A 22,716-nucleotide genomic window follows, 5' to 3' on the forward strand; every position below is an offset into this window, starting at 1 on the left:
TACATGTCAATTTTGATTGATAGGTTGTTTTTTTCTGACTTTGTGTGAACGAAAAGACTCAAATTCGGCCGTTTTCTCATTGAAAACAGATACATTTCAAAATATCACCGTCCTGGTCACAAAAACAAAGTTTGTGGCGAATAATAGCCATTTCCTAGACTCTTTAGCCATAAGCAATTACGAAATAACACTTACTACCCGGTAACAAAAATTGCGTTAGTGTTATCAAAGTGCCTAGCTCCCCCCACTGACTTCCCAACATCGGAAAGGAAGTAAGAGAGCGTTCCAGACGGCCAAGCCGCGTGGCTGCGAGGATGATGAGCGGAGTTCGTGTGATGGCGGTGGCTTCTAGCTCGCTGACAAGAAGCCTTCTGCAACATTTCACCAAGACCCCGTCGCCCCAGCCACCGCCTCGCGTGTAAAGGCGGCAGTCTTTTATCAGGCGAGTGAACGGGACACCCGATATGGCCGTGTCAACCGGACAGCTGTTGCTGCTGCTGATGATGCAGTAGCAGCCACTTAATGTACAATCAGCTGCTGCTGCTTGCTGCTAATCCTGCCACAGCTTGAGGTTGTGATGCAAGAAGCTGCTGCTGATGATGATGCAGTAGCAACAACTTAATGTACAATCAGCTGCTGCTGCTTGCTGCTAATCCTGCTACAGCTATGGTTTGATGCAAGATGCTGCTGCTGCTACTGCTGCTACAACTTGTGGCTGTGATGCAAGACGCTGCTGCTAATCCTGCTACAGCTTGTGGCTGTGATGCAAGACACTGCTGCTACAGCTGTGGATGTGATGCAAGACGCTGCTGCTACTGCTGTAGCTGTGATGCAAGACGCTGCTGCTACTGCTGCTACAGCTGTAGCTGTGATGCAAGACGCTGCTGCTAATCCTGCTACAGCTTGAGGTTGTGATGCAAGACTGCTGCTGCTAATGCTGCTACAGCTTGAGGTTGTGATGCAAGATGCTGCTGCTACTGCTGCTGCTACTGCTGCTACAGCTGTGGCTGTGATGCAAGACACTGCTGCTACAGCTTGTGGCTGTGATGCAAGACACGGCTGCTGCTAATGCTGATACAGCTTGTGGCTGTGATGCAAGACACTGCTGCTGCTACTGTTGCTACAGCTTGTGGCTGTGATGCAAGACACTGCTGCTGCTACTGCTGCTACAGCTGTGGCTGTGATGCAAGATGCTACTGCTGCTACAGCTTGTGGCTGTGATGCAAGACACTGCTGCTGCTACTGCTGCTACAGCTTGTGGCTGTGATGCAAGACACTGCTGCTACAGCTTGTGGCTGTGATGCAAGACACTGCTGCTGCTACTGCTGCTACAGCTTCAGGTTGTGATGCAAGACGCTGCTACTGCTGCTACTGCTGCTACAACTTGAGGTTGTGATGCAAGACGCTGCTGCTGCTACTGCTGCTACAGCTTGTGATGCAAGACGCTGTTGCTGCTGCTGCTGCTAATGCTGCCCCAGCTTGAGGTTGTGATGCAAGACACTGCTGCTGCTAATCCTGCTACAGCTTGTGGTTCTGATGCAAGACGCTGCTGCTGCTACTGCTGCTACAACTTGAGGTTGTGATGCAAGACACTGCTGCTGCTAATCCTGCTACAGCTTGTGGTTCTGATGCAAGACGCTGTTGCTGCTACTGCTGCTACAACTTGAGGTTGTGATGCAAGACACTGCTGCTGCTAATCCTGCCCCAGCTTGAGGTTGTGATGCAAGACGCTGTTGCTGCTAATGCTGCTACAGCTTGTGATGCGACACGCTGCTAATGCTGCTGCTGCTGCTGTGACTACAGGGCCCCACTGACTCTCCGAGCCCTCGGCTAAGCGGTCGGTCCGCGGCAGAGGCGGTCGGCCAGTGTCACGCCGCTTTTGGCCGCTCGCCGGCGAAAATATCCTTAAAACCCGGGACACGACGGATTGAGAAACTCAAATCCCTGCGTGGAATGGATTGACACGAAGACAAAGATCCCCCGCCGTGTAGCACTGAAACAGACTGTTGGGGCAAGTGCTGTTAGCGAGCACCTATGAGGGATGGCGCTGCTCAAGAGGGGGTGGGTGGCCAACACCACGCCCGGCCGCCTTTGTCTCCCCAGTGGTGATGTTTAACACACACCGGGTACTCATTTGAGGCCGAGTCGACCTAGGGGAGGGTCAGGACCGATTGAGATAATTGTCGGCCGGTGTTGGCCGTGAACGGGCATCAAACTCTAGTCGCCGGGTTCGTAGCGCAGCGTAGCGCTAACCGCTGCACCACCGCTCCCCACTGGATTGACAGATACACCCACACACCCACCGCACCCACACACACCGCAGACACCCACCACACCCACACACCCACCGCACCCACACACCCACCGCACCCACACACCCACCGCACCCACACACCCACCCACCCACCCAAACAACCCACCCACATACACACCCACCCACACACCCACCCACCCACACACCCACCGCACACACCCACCCACCCACCGCACCCACACACCCACCCACCCAAACAACCCACCCACATACACACCCACCCACACACCCACCGCACCCACACACCCACCGCACCCACACACCCACCCACTGCACCCACTGCACCCACACACCCACACACCCACACAGCCACACACCCACCCACTGCACCCACACACCCACCGGACCCACACACCCACCCACACACCCACCCACTGCACCCACACACCCACCATCCCCACCCACCGCACACACCCACCCACCCACACACCCACCCACACACCCACCGCATCCACACACCCAACTCACCACACCCACCGCACCGCAGACCCCCCCCCCGCAACTAAAATGACGCGTTTGCGTAAATCTCGTGAGCAAGGTAACGGCAAAAAAAAAACAATTACGTTACAATAACACGACATCGTCATTAACTTCTCTGTTTCAGAGACCACAAAAAAAAAGACGTCAGAACGCCGCCGGAAGAAACTATTGGGGCGCGAAGCCCCCACTCTCCTCCTCTCGGCGCTCTCAGCGAGAGAATTACGCGCGAGAGCGTCACACCTCACGGGGCGAGAACAGGAGGAGGAGGCCCTTGGCCTGATGCAAGTGCTCTTCGTTTTGTACCGCCGGCGGTGGCCAGAGGCTCGTCCGAGCGCGGTGACGCGGCGAGCGTTTTCAAAACACCGAGAATCGCCCCCCCCCCCCCACTCTCCCACCGCCCCCCAAAAAATATAAATCGTCATTACGAACGTTCCCAACTTTCCCATCGACCGATCGATCGGAGCGGGAAGCCCGTCAACTTGCGTCAGCTCGTCAATGCAGGGAGTTTTCCCAAAGGGTTTTGGTCCGAGTGTCTCTCTCTCGCTCGCTCCGCTCTCAGCTCGCAATCTCGCTCCTCCTTGCGATCATCTCTCTTCGGCGAGCTCCCAAGTTTTCGTCGCGCGTCCGCTAATCCTCCGCTCCTTGCGTTTCAATCCCGTCGCGACAGCTGACGATGGGCGATAAGCGTTCTGCGGCAGCGTCATCATCGGCGGCATCATCGGCATCATCGGCATCGGCGGCATCAGCGACGGTGGCCGTGTTGCACCGTGGCTCCTAACACAGCGAGTTCCACGTTTTTCGTCGCGCCTCCGTTAATCCTCCGCTCCTTGCGTTTCAATCTCCTGGCGACGGCTGACGATGGGCGATAAGCGTTCTGCGGCAGCGTCGTCATTGGCAGCATCATCATCGATATCATCGTCATTATCATTGGCAGCATCATCATCGGCAGCATCGTCATCAGCATCGGCAGCATCATCGGCAGCATCGCTATCGGAATCATCATCATCGGCAGCATCGTCATCAGCATCAGCATCATCAGCAGCATCGCCATCGGTATCATCATCACCATCATCGGTGGCAGCATCTTCATCAGCGTCATCAGCATCATCATCATCGGCAGCATCGTCATCGGCATCATCATCAGCATCATCATCATCTGCAGCATCGTCATCAGCGTCATCGGCATCATCATCATCATCGGCATCATCATCAGCGACGGTGGCTGTGCCGCACTTTGCCTCCCAACTCTGCACCGTGGAGGCAGTGAGGAGGGGGGTGGTGGTGGTGGATCACGTACAAATCAAACCCTCTCTCCGCTCCCCTAACACGCGGGAGCCGAGGTTGCCACATCTCCCCGGCTTGGCAGTGAGACGATGGCGGGAGAGGCAAGGGGGGGCCCGACGTCCATCTGTGAAGGGGGATTCATCAGTGTTACGATCCCTCTCCTCGTGCGCGCAGGGGGGGGGGCACTCCAGTGTCCTTCTCACGTCAAGAAGTGAAACACTCGCGGTACAGGGACGACAGGAGGAACGGCAGAGGTCGCAACCGGGTACCCGATACCCGTACCCTACCCGATACCCGGCTACCCGGCCGGGTACGGGTACCCATTTGTGACCCTGGTGCGGCCGGGTACGGGTAGGCCGTGAGTCACTGGTGAGTCACCGTTTGTCACTCATTTCCCAACGTCTTGTCTCTTCTCACAATTCAAGTTCCTAGAATCAACCCACCCGCGCCTGCAACATGGCTTCATCCCAGAGGTCGCAATCGGGTACCCGTACCCGTACCCTACCCGTACCCGGCCGGGTATGGGTAGGGTACGGGTACGGCCGGGTACGGGTACGGGTACCCGTTTGCGACCCTGGTGCGGCCGGGTACGGGTAAGGAATCAAAACCCGTTTGCGACCTCTGGAGCACGGGCAATTGATGGCAGCGCCGGTTCTGGCTGCTGCTCTTGCCGCTTTGACCGCCGCCGCCGCTGCTGCTGCGTCCAATTTGGCGTCTGCCGGCAAAAAGGGTCCCCCCCCCCCCACGCGCCCTGCGTGTGTAGTTAGTTGCACAATAACGAGGTTTTAGATTTAAATTTTAATAAGATGGGGGGTGGGCGGGGGGCGTGATGGTGGCTAGGAAATATTAACTACCTCGCCTGGTACGCAAGGGGTCCGTGGGTTTGATTCCGACCCTGACGCCTGCTGCTGCATATTTGGAGTTTGCGTGTCTCTCTCTCTCATCATCATCACGGTGGCTAGGAGATGTTAACTACCTCGTCTGATATACAGGAGGTCGTGGGTTTGATCTCGACCCTGACGCCTGCTGCTGTACATTTGGAGTTTGCGTGTCTCACTCTCTCTGTGTTGGCGTGGATTTTTCTTCGGGTCCTCCGGTCTTATACCCCCTCCACATTTATAAACTCGCGTTCAGAATATTCGACTGCTGCTATAAATGTCCATGCGGTAATGATGATAATGATGATGATGATAATGATGATAATAAGCAACTCCGTTATCATTTGTGAGAGCCAGGTCGCTTTTGATAAATGGCTACGTAGTAGGTCAGTTGGGCCTTACCTGGTAAAATGTATTTTTGTTTTGTTTAGTTAACTGCAGTTCAGTTCATTCATATTATTCTGACGCGGCCGGGTGGCTCGGAGGTCAAGCGACTCAGAGCCGGTAACCGCTGAGGACCTGGGTTCGAATCCGGGTCACGGTCGCCGAGTTGCGATTAAAAACTCGGTTCCTCAAGCGTCGCGAGCTAAACGGTGTCATCTCGGTCGACGTTGACCGAGCGATTAAAAGACGTGCCGCTAAAATGTTCAGACGTTAGCTCTCTGTGATATCCGCTTCTGCGGGTCGTTCTGTGCGTGGACCGGAGCGTCACTTGAAAGAGATCTCAGACGTTAGCTCTGTGATATCCGCTTCTGCGGGTCGTTCTGTGCGTGGACCGGAGCGTCACTTGAAGGAGATCTCAGAGGTTAGCTCTGTGATATCCGCTTCTGCGGGCCGTTTTGTGCGTGGACCGGAGCGTCACTTGAAGGAGATCTCAGAGGTTAGCTCTGTGATATCCGCTTCTGCGGGTCGTTCTGTGCGTGGACCGGAGCGTCACTTGAAGGAGATCTCAGACGTTAGCTCTGTGATATCCGCTTCTGCGGGTCGTTCTGTGCGTGGACCGGAGCGTCACTTGAAGGAGATCTCAGAGGTTAGCTCTGTGATATCCGCTTCTGCGGGTCGTTCTGTGCGTGGACCGGAGCGTCACTTGAAGGAGATCTCAGAGGTTAGCTCTGTGATATCCGCTTCTGCGGGTCGTTCTGTGCGTGGACCGGAGCGTCACTTGAAGGAGATCTTAGACGTTAGCTCTGTGATATCCGCTTCTGCGGGTCGTTCTGTGCGTGGACCGGAGCGTCACTTGAAGGAGATCTCAGACGTTAGCTCTGTGATATCCGCTTCTGCGGGTCGTTCTGTGCGTGGACCGGAGCGTCACTTGAAGGAGATCTTAGACGTTAGCTCTGTGATATCCGCTTCTGCGGGTCGTTCTGTGCATGGACCGGAGCGTCACTTGAAGGAGATCTCAGACGTTAGCTCTGTAATATCCGCTTGTGCGGGCCGTTTTCCAACGCACTAATCGGCGAGAGAGGGTCTGCACGGAGGATATTTGTCGCGACGACGCGACTTTGACAGCGGAGCCGGGGATAGAGTGTGAACGAAAGTTACCGATGTGAAAAAAATGAGATAAATTATTTCGTTAAATTATTTTTGCTCGGCTTTGCGGTTCAGTGCGTATACCTCTCAATAAAACAATCGATCGACGAAGCTTGTTTAAATGCTCCTGCTATTGAAGCTTCTGTCGCTGATGATGGTGATGATGAAGCTTTCCGCTGATGCTGCTGCTGCTGCTGATGATGTTGAATCTGCTACAGCTGCAGCTCGTTATGATTAAGCTTTCTGCTGACAATGATGCTTCTTATAATGCTGATGATGCTGGAGATGAAGCTGCTGCTGCTGTTGTTGCTGATGATGATGATGCTGCTGATGATGCTGCAGGTATGAAGCTAGATTTTTAACAGCATTACTGAAGCTTCTCCAAACATCTCTGTCAATATAAGTTCTTCCAGTTGCTGCTGATAATGAAATCTCCCGCTGTTGCTGCAGATACTACATCTACTGCTGCTGCTGCTGCTGCTACTGCAGCCGTAGCTGCTGCTGCTGCTGCAGCTGTAAGCCAGCGCTCGCTTGGTACAGCGTTACTACAAATCTTCTCCCACCATCTCCGTCGCACGATCATCATCTTCCTGCTGATGCTGCTGGTGTTGTTGAACAACATCATCATGAAGCTGATGCTGCTGCTGCAGCTGCTGCTGCAGCTGCTGTTGATCATGCTGTTGCTGATCGTTCTGCTGCTGATCATGCTGTTGATAAACGACCTCCTCCTGTTCTTCCTGTTGCTGCTGCTGCTGCTCCTGATGATGCTGCTGCAGCTGCTGCTGCTGCTGATAATGCAACTCCAGCTGCTGCTGCTGCTGCTGCTCCTGGTATTGCTGTTGCTGTAACTCATACAGTTCATGCTGCTGCTGCTGCTCATGGGATTGCTGCTGTTGCTGTTGCTGCTGCTGCTGCTGGCGCTGCTGCTGCTGCTGCGGGTAGAAGCTAGAGGCCTGCACGTGACGCAGTGCCTCTTGCACGTGCATGTTGAGCTGCATGAGGTTGGCGCAGGCGAGGTGAGCCGGGTCACCGGGCGACGCTGCCGATACCGCCGAAGACGACGACGCCGGCGACGCCGACACCGGCGCCAGCGCAAAGGCTCCGGCCTGGCCCAGCGTGGCGTGGCGGAAGCGCATGCCGAGCAGCGTCACCACCTCGTCGTCGTCCGGAGCGCCGAACACGTCGGCAGGCCACGTGGCCCTGCACACGCGCACAGACACACACGGTCAGGGGAGACGTGGTGGTGGTGGTGGAGGAAGTAGTTGTGGTGGTGGTGGAGGAGGTAGTGGTGGTGGTGATGGAGGAGGTAGTGGTGGTGGTGGTGGAGGGGGTGATGGAGGTAGTTGTAGTGGTGGTGGAGGAGGAAGTTGTGGTGGTGATTGAGGTGGTAGTGGTAGAGGAGGTGGTGGTGGAGGAGGTAGTTGTAGTGGTGATGGAGGTGGTAGTGGTGATGGAGGAGGTGGTGGTGGTGGAGGTAGTTGTGATGGTGATGGAGGTGGTAGTGGTGGTGGAGGTGGTAGTTGTAGTGGTGGTGGAGGAGGTAGTTGTGGTGGTGATGGAGGTGGTAGTGGTGGTGGAGGTGGTAGTTGTAGTGGTGATGGAGGAGGTAGTTGTGGTGGTGATGGAGGTGGTAGTGGTGGTGGAGGTGGTAGTTGTAGTGGTGGTGGAGGAGGTAGTTGTAGTGGTGATGGAGGAGGTAGTTGTGGTGGTGATGGAGGTGGTAGTGGTGGTGGAGGTGGTAGTTGTAGTGGAGGAGGTAGTTGTAGTGGTGATGGAGGTGGTAGTTGTAGTGGTGATGGAGGTGGTAGTTGTAGTGGTGATGGAGGTGGTAGTTGTGGTGGTGATGGAGGTGGTAGTGGTGGTGGAGGTGGTAGTGGTGGTGGAGGAGGTAGTTGTAGTGGTGATGGAGGTGGTAGTTGTGGTGGTGATGGAGGTGGTAGTGGTGGTGGAGGTGGTAGTTGTAGTGGTGGTGGAGGAGGTAGTTGTAGTGGTGATGGAGGTGGTAGTGGTGATGGAGGTGGTAGTTGTAGTGGTGATGGAGGTGGTGGTGGTGATGGAGGTGGTGGTGGTGATGGAGGTGGCAGTGGTGATGGAGGAGGTAGTTGTAGTGGTGATGGAGGTGGTAGTGGTGATGGAGGTGGTGGTGGAGGGGGGGACGCGGTGGTGGTGATGGAGGAGGTAGTTGTGGTGATCATGGAGGAGGTGGTGGTAGAGAGGTGGTGGTGATGGAGGAGGTGGTGGTGATGGAGGAGGTGGTGGTGCTGGCCGCGGTGGTGGTAACGCTGGTGGAGGAGGATGCGGAGGTGACGCTGGACAAGGTGGTGGTGCAGGAGGTGGTGGTTGGTGGTGGTTGGAGGTGGTGGAGGAGGTAGTAGATGTGGAGGAGCTGGAGGATGTGGTGATGGTGCTGGAGGTGGTGGTAGATGTGGAGGTGGTGGTGGTCGTGGTGGTGCAGGAGGAGGTGGACGGTGGTGGTGGTGATGAAGGAGGTGGTGGTGGTTGTGATGGAGGTGGTGGTAGATGTGGAGGTGGTGGTGGTGCTGATGAAGGTGGTGGTGGTGATGGTGCTGGTAGTGGTAGATGTGGAGGTGGTGGTGGTGCTGATGAAGGTGGTGGTGGTAGATGTGGTGGTGGTTCTGATGAAGGAGGTGCTAGCTGCGAAGGTGGCGGTGGGAAACCTGGAGATCTTGAGCTGCAGGAGGGCCGCGTAGAGCTCGCGGTTGCGCAGAGAGTCGAGCAGCGCCACCACCGCGTCCTCGGGGCACAGCACCGGCTGTGCCGCCAGGCGCGCAAGCGTGGCGCCGTCAGCCGCGTCCGCAGCCACCGCGGCGACGCGCAGGCCGCAGTGGAGCTCCGCCAGCTCCGTGGACACGTCCGTGAGCTGTGGGGTGAGGAGGTGGGGGGGTTAGGTGGGGGGGGTGAGGAGGTGTGGGGGAAGAGATACTCACACAGAGACTCATAGAGACTCACAAACTCATAGAGACCCACAGACTCACACAGAGACCCATAGACTCACACAGAGACCCACAGACTCACACAGAGACCCATAGACTCACACAGAGACCCATAGACTCACACAGAGACCCACAGACTCACACAGAGACCCGCAGACTCACACAGAGATACGCAGGCTCACACAGAGACCCATAGACTCACACAGAGACCCACAGACTCACACAGAGACCCACATACTCACACAGAGACCCACAGACTCACACAGAGACCCACAGACTCACACAGAGACACACAGAGACTTACAGACATACACAGGGGCTCACAGACTTATAGAGACCCACAGACTCACACAGAGACCCACAGAGACTCACAGACACACACAGAGACTCACAGACTTATAGAGACCCACAGACTCACACAGAGACACACAGACTCACACTCTCTGCAACAAGCCCCCGGGGCGATACAAACAAAGCGGCAGGCTCGCTTAATGGAAGGGGCTTGACCAGCTCGTCGCGTGTCACACGCCCCCCACTACGCTGCCTTGGGAGACTCAGCCACATTAACCACAGTCCACTTGGGTGGGGGTGGGTGGGTGAGTGGGTGGGTGGGTGAGTCGGTGGGTGGGTGGGTGGGTAGGGGGGTGTGTGGGTGAGTGGGTGGGTGAGTGAGTGGGTGAGTAGGTGGGTGGGTGAGTGGGTGGGTGAGTGAGTGGGTGGGTGAGTGAGTGAGTTAGTGGGTGAGTGAGTGGGTGAGTGAGTGGGTGGTGAGTGAGTGGTGGGTGAGTGAATGGGTGGTGAGTGAGTGATGGGTGGGTGAGTGGGTGGGTGGGTGGGTGGGTGAGTGAGTGAGTGAGTGGGTGGGTGAGTGAGTGGGTGGGTGAGTGAGTGGGTGAGTGGGTAGGTGAGTGAGTGAGTGGGTGGGGGGTGAGTGAGTGAGTGGGTGGGTGAGTGAGTGGTGGGTGAGTGGGTGAGTGGGTAGGTAAGTGAGTGGGTGGGTGGTGGGTGAGTGGGTGAGTGAGTGGGTGAGTGAGTGGGTGGGTGGGTGGGTGAGTGAGTGAGTGGGTGAGTGAATGGGTAGGTGAGTGAGTGGGTGGGGGGTGAGTGAGTGAGTGAGTGGGTGAGTGAGTGAGTGAGTGGGTGGGTGGGGGTGAGTGAGTGGGTAGGTGGGTTGGTGAGTGGGTGGGTGAGTGAGTGGGTGGGGGGTGAGTGAGTGAGTGGGTGGGTCAGTGGGTGGGTGATTGAGTGGGTGAGTGAGTGGGTAGGTGAGTGAGTGGGTGGGGGGTGAGTGAGTGGGTGAGTGAGTGAGTGGGTGGGTGGGTGAGTGGGTGGTTGAGTGGGTGGGTGGGTGAGTGAGTGGGTGGTAAGTCTGCGGGTTTAAAGGGATGATGCATGCACAGGACAGCCCCGAGGCCACCCGTCTTGAGACTAAACCGCCGTGTCACGCGCACAATGGAGCTCTCTCCTCCCTTGATTCCTTGAGATCCCCCCCCGAGGCTGCCACTTACTGCCTTGCGCTCATCCCTCCTCCCCCCTCCATCCCATCTCCCCCATACCAAACCCTCCCCCGTCCTGTCCTCCCTGTCCCGTACCGTCTCATCCCTGTCCCTCGGGGCATCCTGCCACCGGGGGCGCCCCTAGGCTAGACGACGCAGCAGCAGCAGCAACATCGCCACCCTGCTGGCAGACTGACGCACAGGGACAGCTGCCACCGGGGGCGCCCCTAGGCTAGACGCAGCAGCAGCAACATCGCAACCCTGCTGGCAGACTGACGCACAGGGACAGCTGCCACCGGGGGAGCCCCTAGGCTAGACGAGAGTGTGCGGGTGGTGCACGGGACGGTGAGCGCGTGGCACAGACCGCGGAGGAATCGACGCGTGACGTTCACGGTGAACGTGGTGGCAGTCGTCCCCGGTAGGAGTTACACGGCAGTTGTTTGCGTTTGCCTTTTAGTTTGTTGACCTCCCCCCCCACCCCTCTCCACGCCCAGTCCCCGCCGCCACCACCCTCTAGCTAGGTCGCCTTTGTCTTCGTGGTTATTTCGGTAAAGTCACGTAGAAGGGAAATAATAAAATAATAAAAATGAAACATTTTTATTATTTTATTAAAATAAATTATTTTATAGTGTTTTTTTTAATTACATGTTTTATTTTTATTATTTTATTATTTCCCTTCTACGTGACTTTACCGAAAGAACCAAGGAGATGAATCCCTGCAGTCACGAAAGAAGCTTTAAATTAGAAATTTAGGTCGCCTTTGTATGGCGCGAAAGAAGTTTCGACACGCGCACGAGCCCACAACGGCAGCCGTTGTAGTCGCACGCAGCTCGTGCGTAAGCGCTAGCGAGCGAGCGAGCGCGTAAGCACTAGCTAGCGAGTGCGTGCGTAAGCACTCGCTAGCTAGCAAGCGAACCAGCGCGTGCGTAAGCGTTGTCCGCCTATTCCTCTGGGGGGGGGCGGCGGGGAAATTACGACGCCGAGATCGTGTTACGCATCTCGGCAGAGGCCCCCCCCCCCCCCCCCCCGAAGGAAATGACGCAAGCTAACGAGGTTGCGGCTCCGGCCCTAAACGGGACTGTCCAGGTAATGACATTACGGGCCAAGGCGGTCCTGTTTCCCGTCAGCGTTGACTCGACGGGACAGGCGAAGGGGCGGCGGCGGCGGCGGTGGCGGGGATTACAAATAGAAACCGCAAAAAAAAAACCAAAGAGCAGTTGTCTTGGGGCTCGTGCGTTTCGCGGCCCCGTAGAGACAGTGGTGGAAATTCCACATTCCTACGGGGCGGGTGGGACGAGTCTCTATCCGTAGGTCGAGCCCAGATGGTGGTTCTCGGTCGACCCGCGATAGCGGAGTCGGCGGTTGTGATGGTGGCGGCGATCGTGGCCATTGCGGTAGCGGTAGTGGTGTTGTGGTGGTGGTGGTGGTAGCAGTAATACTGGTGGTGGCAGTGACTGTGACAGTGGTGATTGTGGTGGCGGTGATGGTGGTTAGTGGCAGTGATCATGGTGGCGATGATTGTAGTGGTGGCGATGATTGTAGTGGTGGCGATGGTTGGTGGCAGTGATCGTGGTGGTGGTGATTTTAGTGGGTGGCGGTGATTGTGGTGGTGGTGGTGGCGGTGGTGGTGGTGGCGGTGATTGTGGTGGTGGTGGCGGTGATTGTGGTGGTGATTGTGGTGGTGGTGATTTTAGTGGGTGGCGGTAATTGTGGTGGTGGTGGCCGTGATTGTGACTGTGGCGGTGATGGTGGCAGTGATTGTTGGTGGTGGCAGAGATCGTGATGGCAGTGATTGTTGGTGGTGGCAGTGATTGCGATGGCAGTGATTGCGGTGGCGGCGATTGTGATGGTGGTGCTGCCGCGGTCATTGTGACGATGGTGGTGGCGGTGGTGGCGGTGGTGGTGGTGCAGGCGGTGGTGGCGGTGGTGGTGGTGGCGGTGGTGCAGGCGGTGGTGGTGGTGGTGGCGGTGGTGGTGGTGGTGCAGGCGGCGGTGGTGGTGGCGGTGGTGCAGGCGGTGGTGGTGGTGGTGGCGGTGCAGGCGGTGGTGGCAGTGGCGGTGGTGGTGCAGGCGGTGCGCGCGCGCGTGGCGACAGCTCACCGTGGGGTTGGAGCGTAGCACCTCAAGGCTGCCCGTCAGTTTGGCGTAACACTGAAAAAGCAGCAGAAACTGGAAGTGGAGTTTGTACAGCCTTCGGCACAACTCCATTTGCTGGGGGGAGGGGGGGGCCGGGATGGGAGAGGGGTGGGGGTGGGACGGGGGAGAGGAGAGAAGCCGCGTGAGGAACAGCTCCAACGTTGGCGGACGAGAGATTTTATTAAAAACGCGCCCGGTTCACCGCTGACACACGCATCGCCCAGATTATTAATTTTTTGCCCGCTGCTATCAAAATGAAGCATCTGGAAAGGGGTAAAAGCCCAACCACCAACCCCCCCCCCCCCTTTTGATCGTTCGCTCACCAAAAAATTTGCTACGAAATTTGTTATTTTCTTGGTTCTTTCGGTAAAGTCACGTAGAATGGAAATAATAAAATAAAAATAAAACATAATAAAATATTGTATTATGTAAATTTTTATTATTTTATTATTTCCATTCTATAATAAAATATTTTATTATGTTTTATTTTTACCAAAAGAACCAAGAAGATGAATCTCTGCAGTCACGAAAGCTTTAAATCGAAATAAAATACAATTCTCACAATTGTATTTTATTATGTTTGAGAATTGTATTTTATTATGTTTTATTTTAGTATTTTATTATGTTTTATTATTTTACTATTTTATTATTTCCCTTCAACGTGACTTTACCGAAAGAACCAAGAAGATGAATCCCTGCAGTCACGAAAGAAGCTTGAAATCGAAAGACACCATCTTAGCTGTGATGGTCCCACCTGATGACAGAGACTTGTGTTGCCTCCGAAACGTCGTGATTTTATTTTATTTCTATTATTTTTTCTAGTATTTTTAGTATTTATTTTATTTTTTATCTACGTGACTTTACCGAAACAACCTAAGCGTACGACACCGTAGACAACACGGTGGATGACACCCGCCGCATCGCTGCGCACAGCACGTCACCGTCACGCTGTATACCACACATCGCCACGCTGCGCACAGCACGTCACCGTCACGCTGTATACCACACATCGCATCGCTGCGCACAGCACGTCACCGTCACGCTGTATACCACACATCGCATCGCTGCGCACAGCACGTCACCGTCACGCTGTATACCACACATCGCCACGCTGCGCACAGCACGTCACCGTCACGCTGTATACCACACATCGCCACGCTGCGCACAGCACGTCACCGTCACGCTGTATACCACACATCGCCACGCTGCGCACAGCACGTCACCGTCACGCTGTATACCACACATCGCCACGCTGCGCACAGCACGTCACCGTCACGCTGTGCACCGTTCGACATCGCCGCCACGCCGTATACCACACAACACCGTGACGCTGTACACAACACCGCCACGCTGTATACCACACATCGTCACACTGTATACCGCACAACACCGTGACGCTGTACACAACACCGCCACGCTGTATACCACACATCGTCACACTGTATACCGCACAACACTGTGACGCTGTACACATCACCGCCACGCTGTACACAACACCGCCACGCCGTATACCACACAACACCGTCACGCTGTACACAACACCGCCACGCTGTATACCACACAACACTGTGACGCTGTACACAACACCGCCACTCTGTATACCACACATAGTCACACTGTATACCGCACAACACTGTGACGCTGTACACATCACCGCCACGCTGTACACAACACCGCCACGCCGTATACCACACAACACTGTGACGCTGTATACCACACATCGTCACACTGTACACAACACCGCCACGCTGTATACCACACAACACCGTGACGCTGTACACAACACCGCCACGCTGTATACCACACATCGTCACACTGTATACCGCACAACACTGTGACGCTGTACACATCACCGCCACGCTGTACACAACACCGCCATGCCGTATACCACACAACACCGTCACGCTGTACACAACACCGCCATGCCGTATACCACACAACACCGTCACGCTGTACACAACACCGCCACGCTGTATACCACACAACACCGTCACGCTGTACACAACACTGCCACGCCGTATACCACACAACACTGTGACGCTGTACACCACACATCGTCACACTGTACACAACACCGCCACGTTGTATACCACACAACACAGTCACGCTGTACACCACACATCACCGTCACGCTGTACACCACACATCGTCACACTGCACACAACACCGCCACGCTGTATACCACACATCGTCACGCTGTACACAACACCACCACGCTGTATACCACACATCGTCACACTGTATACCACACAACACAGTCACGCTGTACACAACACCGCCATGCCGTATACCACACAACACCGTGACGCTGTACACAACATCACCACGCTGTACACAACACAACACTGTGACGCTGTATACCACACATCGTCACACTGTACACAACACCGCCACGTTGTATACCACACAACACAGTCACGCTGTACACCACACATCACCGTCACGCTGTATACCACACAACACCGTGACGCTGTACACAACACCGTCACGCTGTACACCACACATCACCGTCACGCTGTATACCACACAACACCGTGACGCTGTACACAACACCGTCACGCTGTACACCACACATCACCGTCACGCTGTATACCACACAACACCGTCGTTCCCGCGGCGCAAGGCGGTCGTCCACAGAGGTTGACGCTGCGGCAGCTTCCGCAGTAGCGGTGGCGATGCTGCCGCTGCCGCTGTGTGGTCTAGCCTAGGGGCACCCCCAGCGGCAGCTGTCCCAGTGCGGCACACATGGCTGTCGTCACGGAGCAAGGCGCCGCTGTGTTTCACAACACACGGGCTGCGGTAGTTTCCGCAGTATCGGTGGCGATGCTGGTGGTCTAGCCTAGGGGCACCCCCAGCGGCAGCTGCCCCAGTGCGGCACAAAAGGCTGCCATCACGGGCTGCGGTGGGGTTTCCGCGGTGAAGGGGACGACGATGATGTTGCCACGCCAACCGAGTGACCTGCGACCTCCAAGCGTCGTGATTTTCTCCGGCGTCGGGGACGTTTTTGCGCGTTTGTTTTTGGGCCCGATAGAGGCTCCATCGTACGACGGGCATTTTACTTCGGCTACGGGAGGAGGAAAAACCGGAGCACCCGGAGGAAAGCCATGCAGAACAGCGGGAGAACATACAGCCTACACACAGATAGGAAAAGCGGCGGGGGGGGGGGGGGGTTTGCGGGAGGTCAATTGTGAAAGGAGGGGGAGAGGCACAGTAGAATCATCCGTACTTACTGCTAGCGATTCCAAGTTCTTAGCACGAGCGTAAGAAGTAAACAAGAAGGGGGGGTGAGGGGGGGGTGGGAAGGAACGGAGAGAGAGGACAGACAGAGAGAGAGAGGATAAGGAATTGAGAGAAGAAAAGAACGAGAGAATGAGTGAGCGAGCGAGTCGGGGCCATTCGGCCAAACATCGGGCAGTGCTGCGGAAACGGACTGCGAGCAATTAGCCGATCACGAGTGGTCGTTAGCAGAGGTCGCAACCGAGTACCCGATACCCGTACCCTACCCGATACCCGTACCCTACCCGATACCCGTACCCTACCCGATACCCGTACCCTACCCGATACCCGTACCCTACCCGATACCCGTACCCTACCCGATACCCGTACCCTACCCGATACCCGTACCCTACCCGATACCCGTACCCTACCCGATACCCGTACCCTACCCGATACCCGTACCCTACCCGATACCCGGCTACCCGTACCCGGCCGGGTACGGGTACGGGTAGGCCGTGAGTCACTGGTGAGTAACCGTTTGTCACTCATTTCGGGTAGGGTACGGGTAGGATACGGCTACCTGTACCCGGCCGGGTACGGGTAAGGAATCAAAACCCGTTTGTGACCTCTGGTCGTTAGTCAATCAAACAAAGGGGGGGGGGGCGTGTTTCACACGAGGACATGTTCACCAAGGGAAGTAATAAAATAATACAAATATAAAACAGCCGCCCTCAGGTGAAGACGGCTGCTTGCGTTGTGGCCGAAACATCGTGAGAATTGTTTTATTATGTTTTATTTTTATTATTTTATTACTTCCCTTCTACGTGACTTTACCGAAAGAACCAAGAAGATGAATCCCTGCAGTCACGAAAGAAGCTTTAAATCGAAATTTAAATCGGTGACCCTTGACACGTGCTTGTCGCATCGACCGTGAGCGGAATCTAACGCGATCGGAACACCTCGATCCGGGTTCCGCAAGACCACACAATGGGGCTGGGTCACACGCCCCACTTTTGATTATTATTATACGGGCAAATCGCCGATCGGTTAATTTTCGCCGGGTGTCCGATTTTACCGCGTGACAGCGCCAAATCCCGGAAAACAGATCGACGGAGGAGCCATTAACGTCATTGAAAGGCAAGACGGGACGGAAACGCTGCGCATTGCAGTGACGCACGCGCGTGCCACTGCGATGCGTGGGTCATGTAAAACACACGTGCGTCATGTAAAAGACGCGTGCGTCATGTGCGTGTGACCAACGCCAACGCTAACCCGATCCTAAACCTTAACCCAATTCGAAACCTTAACCCGATCCTAAACCTTAACCCGATCCTAAACCCGAACCCAATTCTAAACCTTAACCCGATCCTAAACCCGAACCCAATTCTAAACCTTAACCCGATCCTAAACCCGAACCCAATTCTAAACCTTAACCCGATCCTAAACCTTAACCCGATCCTAAACCCGAACCCAATTCGAAATCCTAACCCAATCCTAAACACTAACCCAATCCTAAACACTAACCCAATCCTAAACCCTAACCCGATCCTAAACCTTAACCCAATGTTGATAGTGATCCAACACAAACTCTAACCCAATCCCAAACCTTAACGCAATCACAAACCCCGACACAGTCTTAACCCGAACCCAATACTCACCCCGAACCCAATCCTAACCTTAACTCAACGCTAACCCCGAACCCAATACGAACCATGACCCCAAAGGAAAGTAGAGCTGGTTAAATTTCGATTTCAAGCTTCCTTCGTGACTGCAGGGATTCATCTTCTTGGTTCTTTCGGTAAAGTCACGTAGAAGGGAAATAATAAAATCGAGAAGACAAGAGTCAGACTCTGTCTTCTCCACCTGAGGACGGCTGCTTGCGTTGTGGCCGAAACGTCGTGAGAATAATTTTTTATTATGTTTGATTTTTATTATTGTATTATTTCCATTCTACGTGACTTTACCGAAAGAACCAAGAAGATGAAAGTAGAGCTACTAAGTCAGTCCCAGAACCGGACTCGAACCCACGCCCTCCCCAGACCACGAGCGAAGCCCCCTAACCACAGAGAGAGACAAAGCGAGCGAGAGACGCAACGGTAAGGTCCCACAACCCGCAAACCGCAACGCTGACCCACCCTGACATCCAGCCAGGGGCTCCCCCACACACCCGACCCTCTAAGCAAACGCGCCGTTTCCTCAACGTGGAATCGAATAAGCGGACCGCAGAGACGACGCAGCAGGAGGACATTGACAGCTCCTTCACGGAATTCCCCTTTGACCCCGCACGTTGAATGGCACAAAGATGTGAATGATTATCATTTAGTTCGATCGGTGTTTCCGATATTGCAGTCACAATAATAACAATAATGTACATACAGTCGGTGTTGCCGCTATGGTAACAATAATGTATAGACATTCGGCGTTACTGCTATGTTAACAACAGCAACAATGATGTACATACAGTCGGTGTTGCCGCTATGGTAACAATAATGTATAGACATTCGGTGTTACTGCTATGTTAACAACAACAGCAACAATGATGTACATACAGTCGGTGTTGCCGCTATGGTAACAATAATGTATAGACATTCGGTGTTACTGCTATGCTAACAACAACAATGATGTACATAAAGTCGGTGTTGCCGCTATGGTAACAATGATGTATAGACATTCGGTGTTACTGCTATGTTAACAACAACAATGATGTACATACAGTCGGTGTTGCCGCTATGGTAACAATAATGTATAGACATTCGGTGTTACTGCTATGTTAACAACAACAGCAACAATGATGTACATACAGTCGGTGTTGCCGCTATGGTAACAATGATGTATAGACATTCGGTGTTACTGCTATGTTAACAACAACAATGATGTACATACAGTCGGTGTTGCCGCTATGGTAACAATGATGTATAGACATTCGGTGTTACTGCTATGTTAACAACAACAGCAACAATGATGTACATACAGTCGGTGTTGCCGCTATGGTAACAATGATGTCTAGACATTCGGTGTTACTGCTATGCTAACAACAACAGCAACAATGATGTACATACAGTCGTTGTTGCCGCTATAGTAACAATGATGTATAGACATTCGGTGTTACTGCTATGTTAACAACAACAGCAACAATGATGTACATACATGCTGTATTGCCGCTATCATTCCTACAGCAACAAGGCTATCATGGACGTAGCAAGGCTTGAACCCAGCACCTTAGCGGTCCCGGTTCAGTGTCTCCGACACGACCATTGTGAACCCCTTGAGAGAGACACACAAAGCCCCAGGACTTGAACCCAGCAGCTTAGCGGTAGCGCTTCAGTGTCTCCGACACGGCGAATGTGAACCCCTTGAGAGAGACAGAGACGCACACACAAAGCCCTAGGATTTGAACCCAGCAACTTAGCGGTAGTGGTTCAGTGTCTCCGACACGACCATTATGAACCCCTTGAGAGAGACACACAAAGCCCCAGGGCTTGAACCCAGCAACTTAGCGGTCCCGGTTCAGTGTCTTCGACACGACCATTATGAACCCCTTGAGAGACACACACAAAACCCCAGGATTTGAACCCAGTAACTTAGCGGTCCCGCTTCAGTGTCTCCGACACGGCGAATGTGAACCCCTTGAGAGAGAGAGACAGAGACGCACACACAAAGCCCCAGGGCTTGAACCCAGTACCTTAGCGGTACCGCTTCAGTGTCTCCGACACGACCATTGTGAACCCCTTGAGAGAGAGAGAGACAGAGACGCACACACAAAGCCGCAGGATTTGAACCTAGCACCTTAGCGGTTCCGTTTCAGTGTCTCCGACACGTCGATTTTAAATTCCCCCCCAACCCACCCAGCCCCGCCACGGGCAGGTCTCGAACCCAGGTCCCTTTGTATTAACGGTAGGCCGTCAGCTGCTAGCGCGCGTCTCACACACACACACACACTCCCACCACCCCCCCCAAAGGGGTTAAACAGCCCGAGACGGATTCTGTCGGCCGTAAATATCCCGGCCGATCGATAAACCCGAAGCTCATCTCTCGGAGTGGTGCGCCACCCCCCCACCCACCAACCCCCCCCCACCAACCCCCCCCCCACCACAATCCCCCCCCCTCCCCCCGCCGCCCCCAGCTGATTAAATGAAAGGCTAATGTAATTTCCCTCCCCCGCGCCAGGCTGGCCCCAGAGAGAGCCACGGCACGTTGAGGCCCGTGCCCTAGGAAACCGAGGAGCAGCGTCAGCTCAGCCGACGAAACGTCGCCCTCGACGCGACGCTAAGCAACCCGCTTTGATCGCAGCTCGTGTCTACGCGGGTCTCCGTTGTGAGTCCGTGGGTGTCTCTGTTGTGAGTCTATGGGTCTGTGTGTGAATCTATGTGAGTCTGTGGGTGTCTGTGGGTCTCTGTGCAAGTCTATGGGTCTCTGTGCGAGTCTATGGGTATCTGTGCAAGTCTATGGGTCTGTGTGTGAGTCTATGGGTGTCTGTTGTGAGGCTGTGGGTCTCTGTGTGAGTCTATGGGTCTCTGTGTGAGTCTATGGGTCTCTGTGTGAGTATGTGGGTCTCTGTGTGAGTCTGTGGGTCTCTGTGTGAGTCTGTGAGTCTTTATGCGAGTCTGTAGGTCTCTATGCGAGTCTGTGGATCTCTGAGTGAGCCTGCGAGTCTGTAAGTCTCTATGTGAGTCTGTGAGTCTCTGTGTGAGTCTGTGGATCTCTGTACGAGTCTGTAGGTCTCTATGCGAGTCTGTGGGTCTCTGTGTGAGTCTGCGGGTCTCTGTGTGAGTCTATGGGTCTCTGTGTGAGTCTATGGGTCTCTATGTGAGTCTATGGGTCTCTGTGTGAGTCTATGGGTCTCTGTGTGAGTCTATGGGTCTCTGTGTGAGTCTGTGGGTCTCTATGTGAGTTTGTAAGTCTATATGTGAGTCTGCGGGTCTCTGTGTGAGTCTATGGGTCTCTGCGTGAGTCTATGGGTCTCTGCGTGAGTCTGTGAGTCTCTGTGTGAGCCTGTGGGTCTCTGTGTGGGTCTGCGGGTCTCTGTGTGGGTCTATGAGACCGAGGTGTAATCGCTGTGGTTGGGGACAAAACCTGGATTGGAACCCAGAGCGGCACCAGCTCAGCGTCTCTGACACGGCCATGAAGAACCACCCACGATTATCTCCATGATTATCATAATATATGCATATAATTACATACATTAGCATAATTTATGCGATCTACGCATTTTTCCAATCTTCATTTAATTTTTATTATTTTTGTTAAAATTTCATAACCCGACATATACAACAGACACCCGGCCAATTTAGATGATTAATGTTTCACAGATCGTCCTCTGCTCTCTCGAGTAGGGGGCGGCACTCATCCGCCCATTGGGGGCAAGGAGCCAGCGTTGTAAATTCCACGTTACTATGGCGGGGGTCCCGGTCTCTCCACGGATCAATCGCCGTTGAACGGTTCCCCAGGGAGGGCAATGACCCTGACCTGGATTTCAACTTATGACCCCGACGATGATTTGGCCGCGGCGGCGATGACGACTTTACAAAGCGACGATTGGTCGTTTGCGGGCGTCAGCTAACAAATTACTCATGAGGGGCGTTCGTACTGCCCATAGACTCAACACTGCCTATAGACTCAACACTGCCCACAGACTCAACACTGCCCATAGACTCAACACTGCCCATAGACTCAACACTGCACATAGACTAAACACTGCCCATAGACTCAACACTGCCCATAGACTCAACACTGCACATTAGACTCAACACTGCCCATAGACTCAACACTGCCCATAGACTCAACACTGCCCATAGACTCAACACTGCCCATAGACTCAACACTGCACATAGACTCAACACTGCACATAGACTAAACACTGCTCCATAGACTCAACATGGCCCATAGACTCAACACTGCCCACAGACTCATCACTACCCATAGACTCAACACTGCCCATAGACTCAACACTGCCCATAGACTCAACACTACCCATAGACTCATCACTACCCATAGACTCAACACTACCCATAGACTCAACACTGCCCACAGACTCATCACTACCCACAGACTCATCACTACCCATAGACTCAACACTACCCATAGACTCAACACTACCCATAGACTCAACACCGCACCATCGACTCAACACTACCCATAGACTCAACACTGCATATAGACTCAACACTACCCATAGACTCAACACTGCCCATAGACTCAACACTACCCATAGACTCAACACTACCCATAGACTCAACACTGCACCATAGACTCAACACTACCCACAGACTCATCACTACCCATAGACTCAACACTGCCCATAGAATCAACACTGCACCATAGACTCAACACTGCCCATAGACTAAACACTGACCATAGAATCAACACTACACCATAGACTCAACACTGCCCATAGACTCAACACTGCCCATAGACTCAACACTGCCCAT

General features: G+C 54.1%; 1 protein-coding gene across 1 annotated transcript in view; it reads right to left on the reverse strand.

Annotated features, from left to right (window-relative positions):
* Positions 1-2,810: 2,810 nt before the first annotated feature.
* Positions 2,811-22,716, reverse strand: part of LOC133357725 (protein furry homolog) — a 73,840-nt gene continuing 53,934 nt past the window's right edge. The window contains exons 22-25 of the mRNA XM_061575820.1: positions 16,303-16,320; positions 13,037-13,147; positions 9,165-9,367; positions 2,811-7,686 (exon numbers count right to left, since the gene is read on the reverse strand). Coding sequence (XP_061431804.1) covers positions 7,032-7,686; positions 9,165-9,367; positions 13,037-13,147; positions 16,303-16,320 — 987 coding nt within the window. The 3' untranslated portion in view covers positions 2,811-7,031. The remainder of the gene's footprint in view (positions 7,687-9,164; positions 9,368-13,036; positions 13,148-16,302; positions 16,321-22,716) is intronic.

The sequence above is a fragment of the Lethenteron reissneri genome, chromosome 59 (genome assembly GCF_015708825.2).
Source record: "Lethenteron reissneri isolate LAM-NWPU_2019-01 chromosome 59, ASM1570882v1, whole genome shotgun sequence".
Classification (NCBI taxonomy): domain Eukaryota; kingdom Metazoa; phylum Chordata; class Hyperoartia; order Petromyzontiformes; family Petromyzontidae; genus Lethenteron; species Lethenteron reissneri.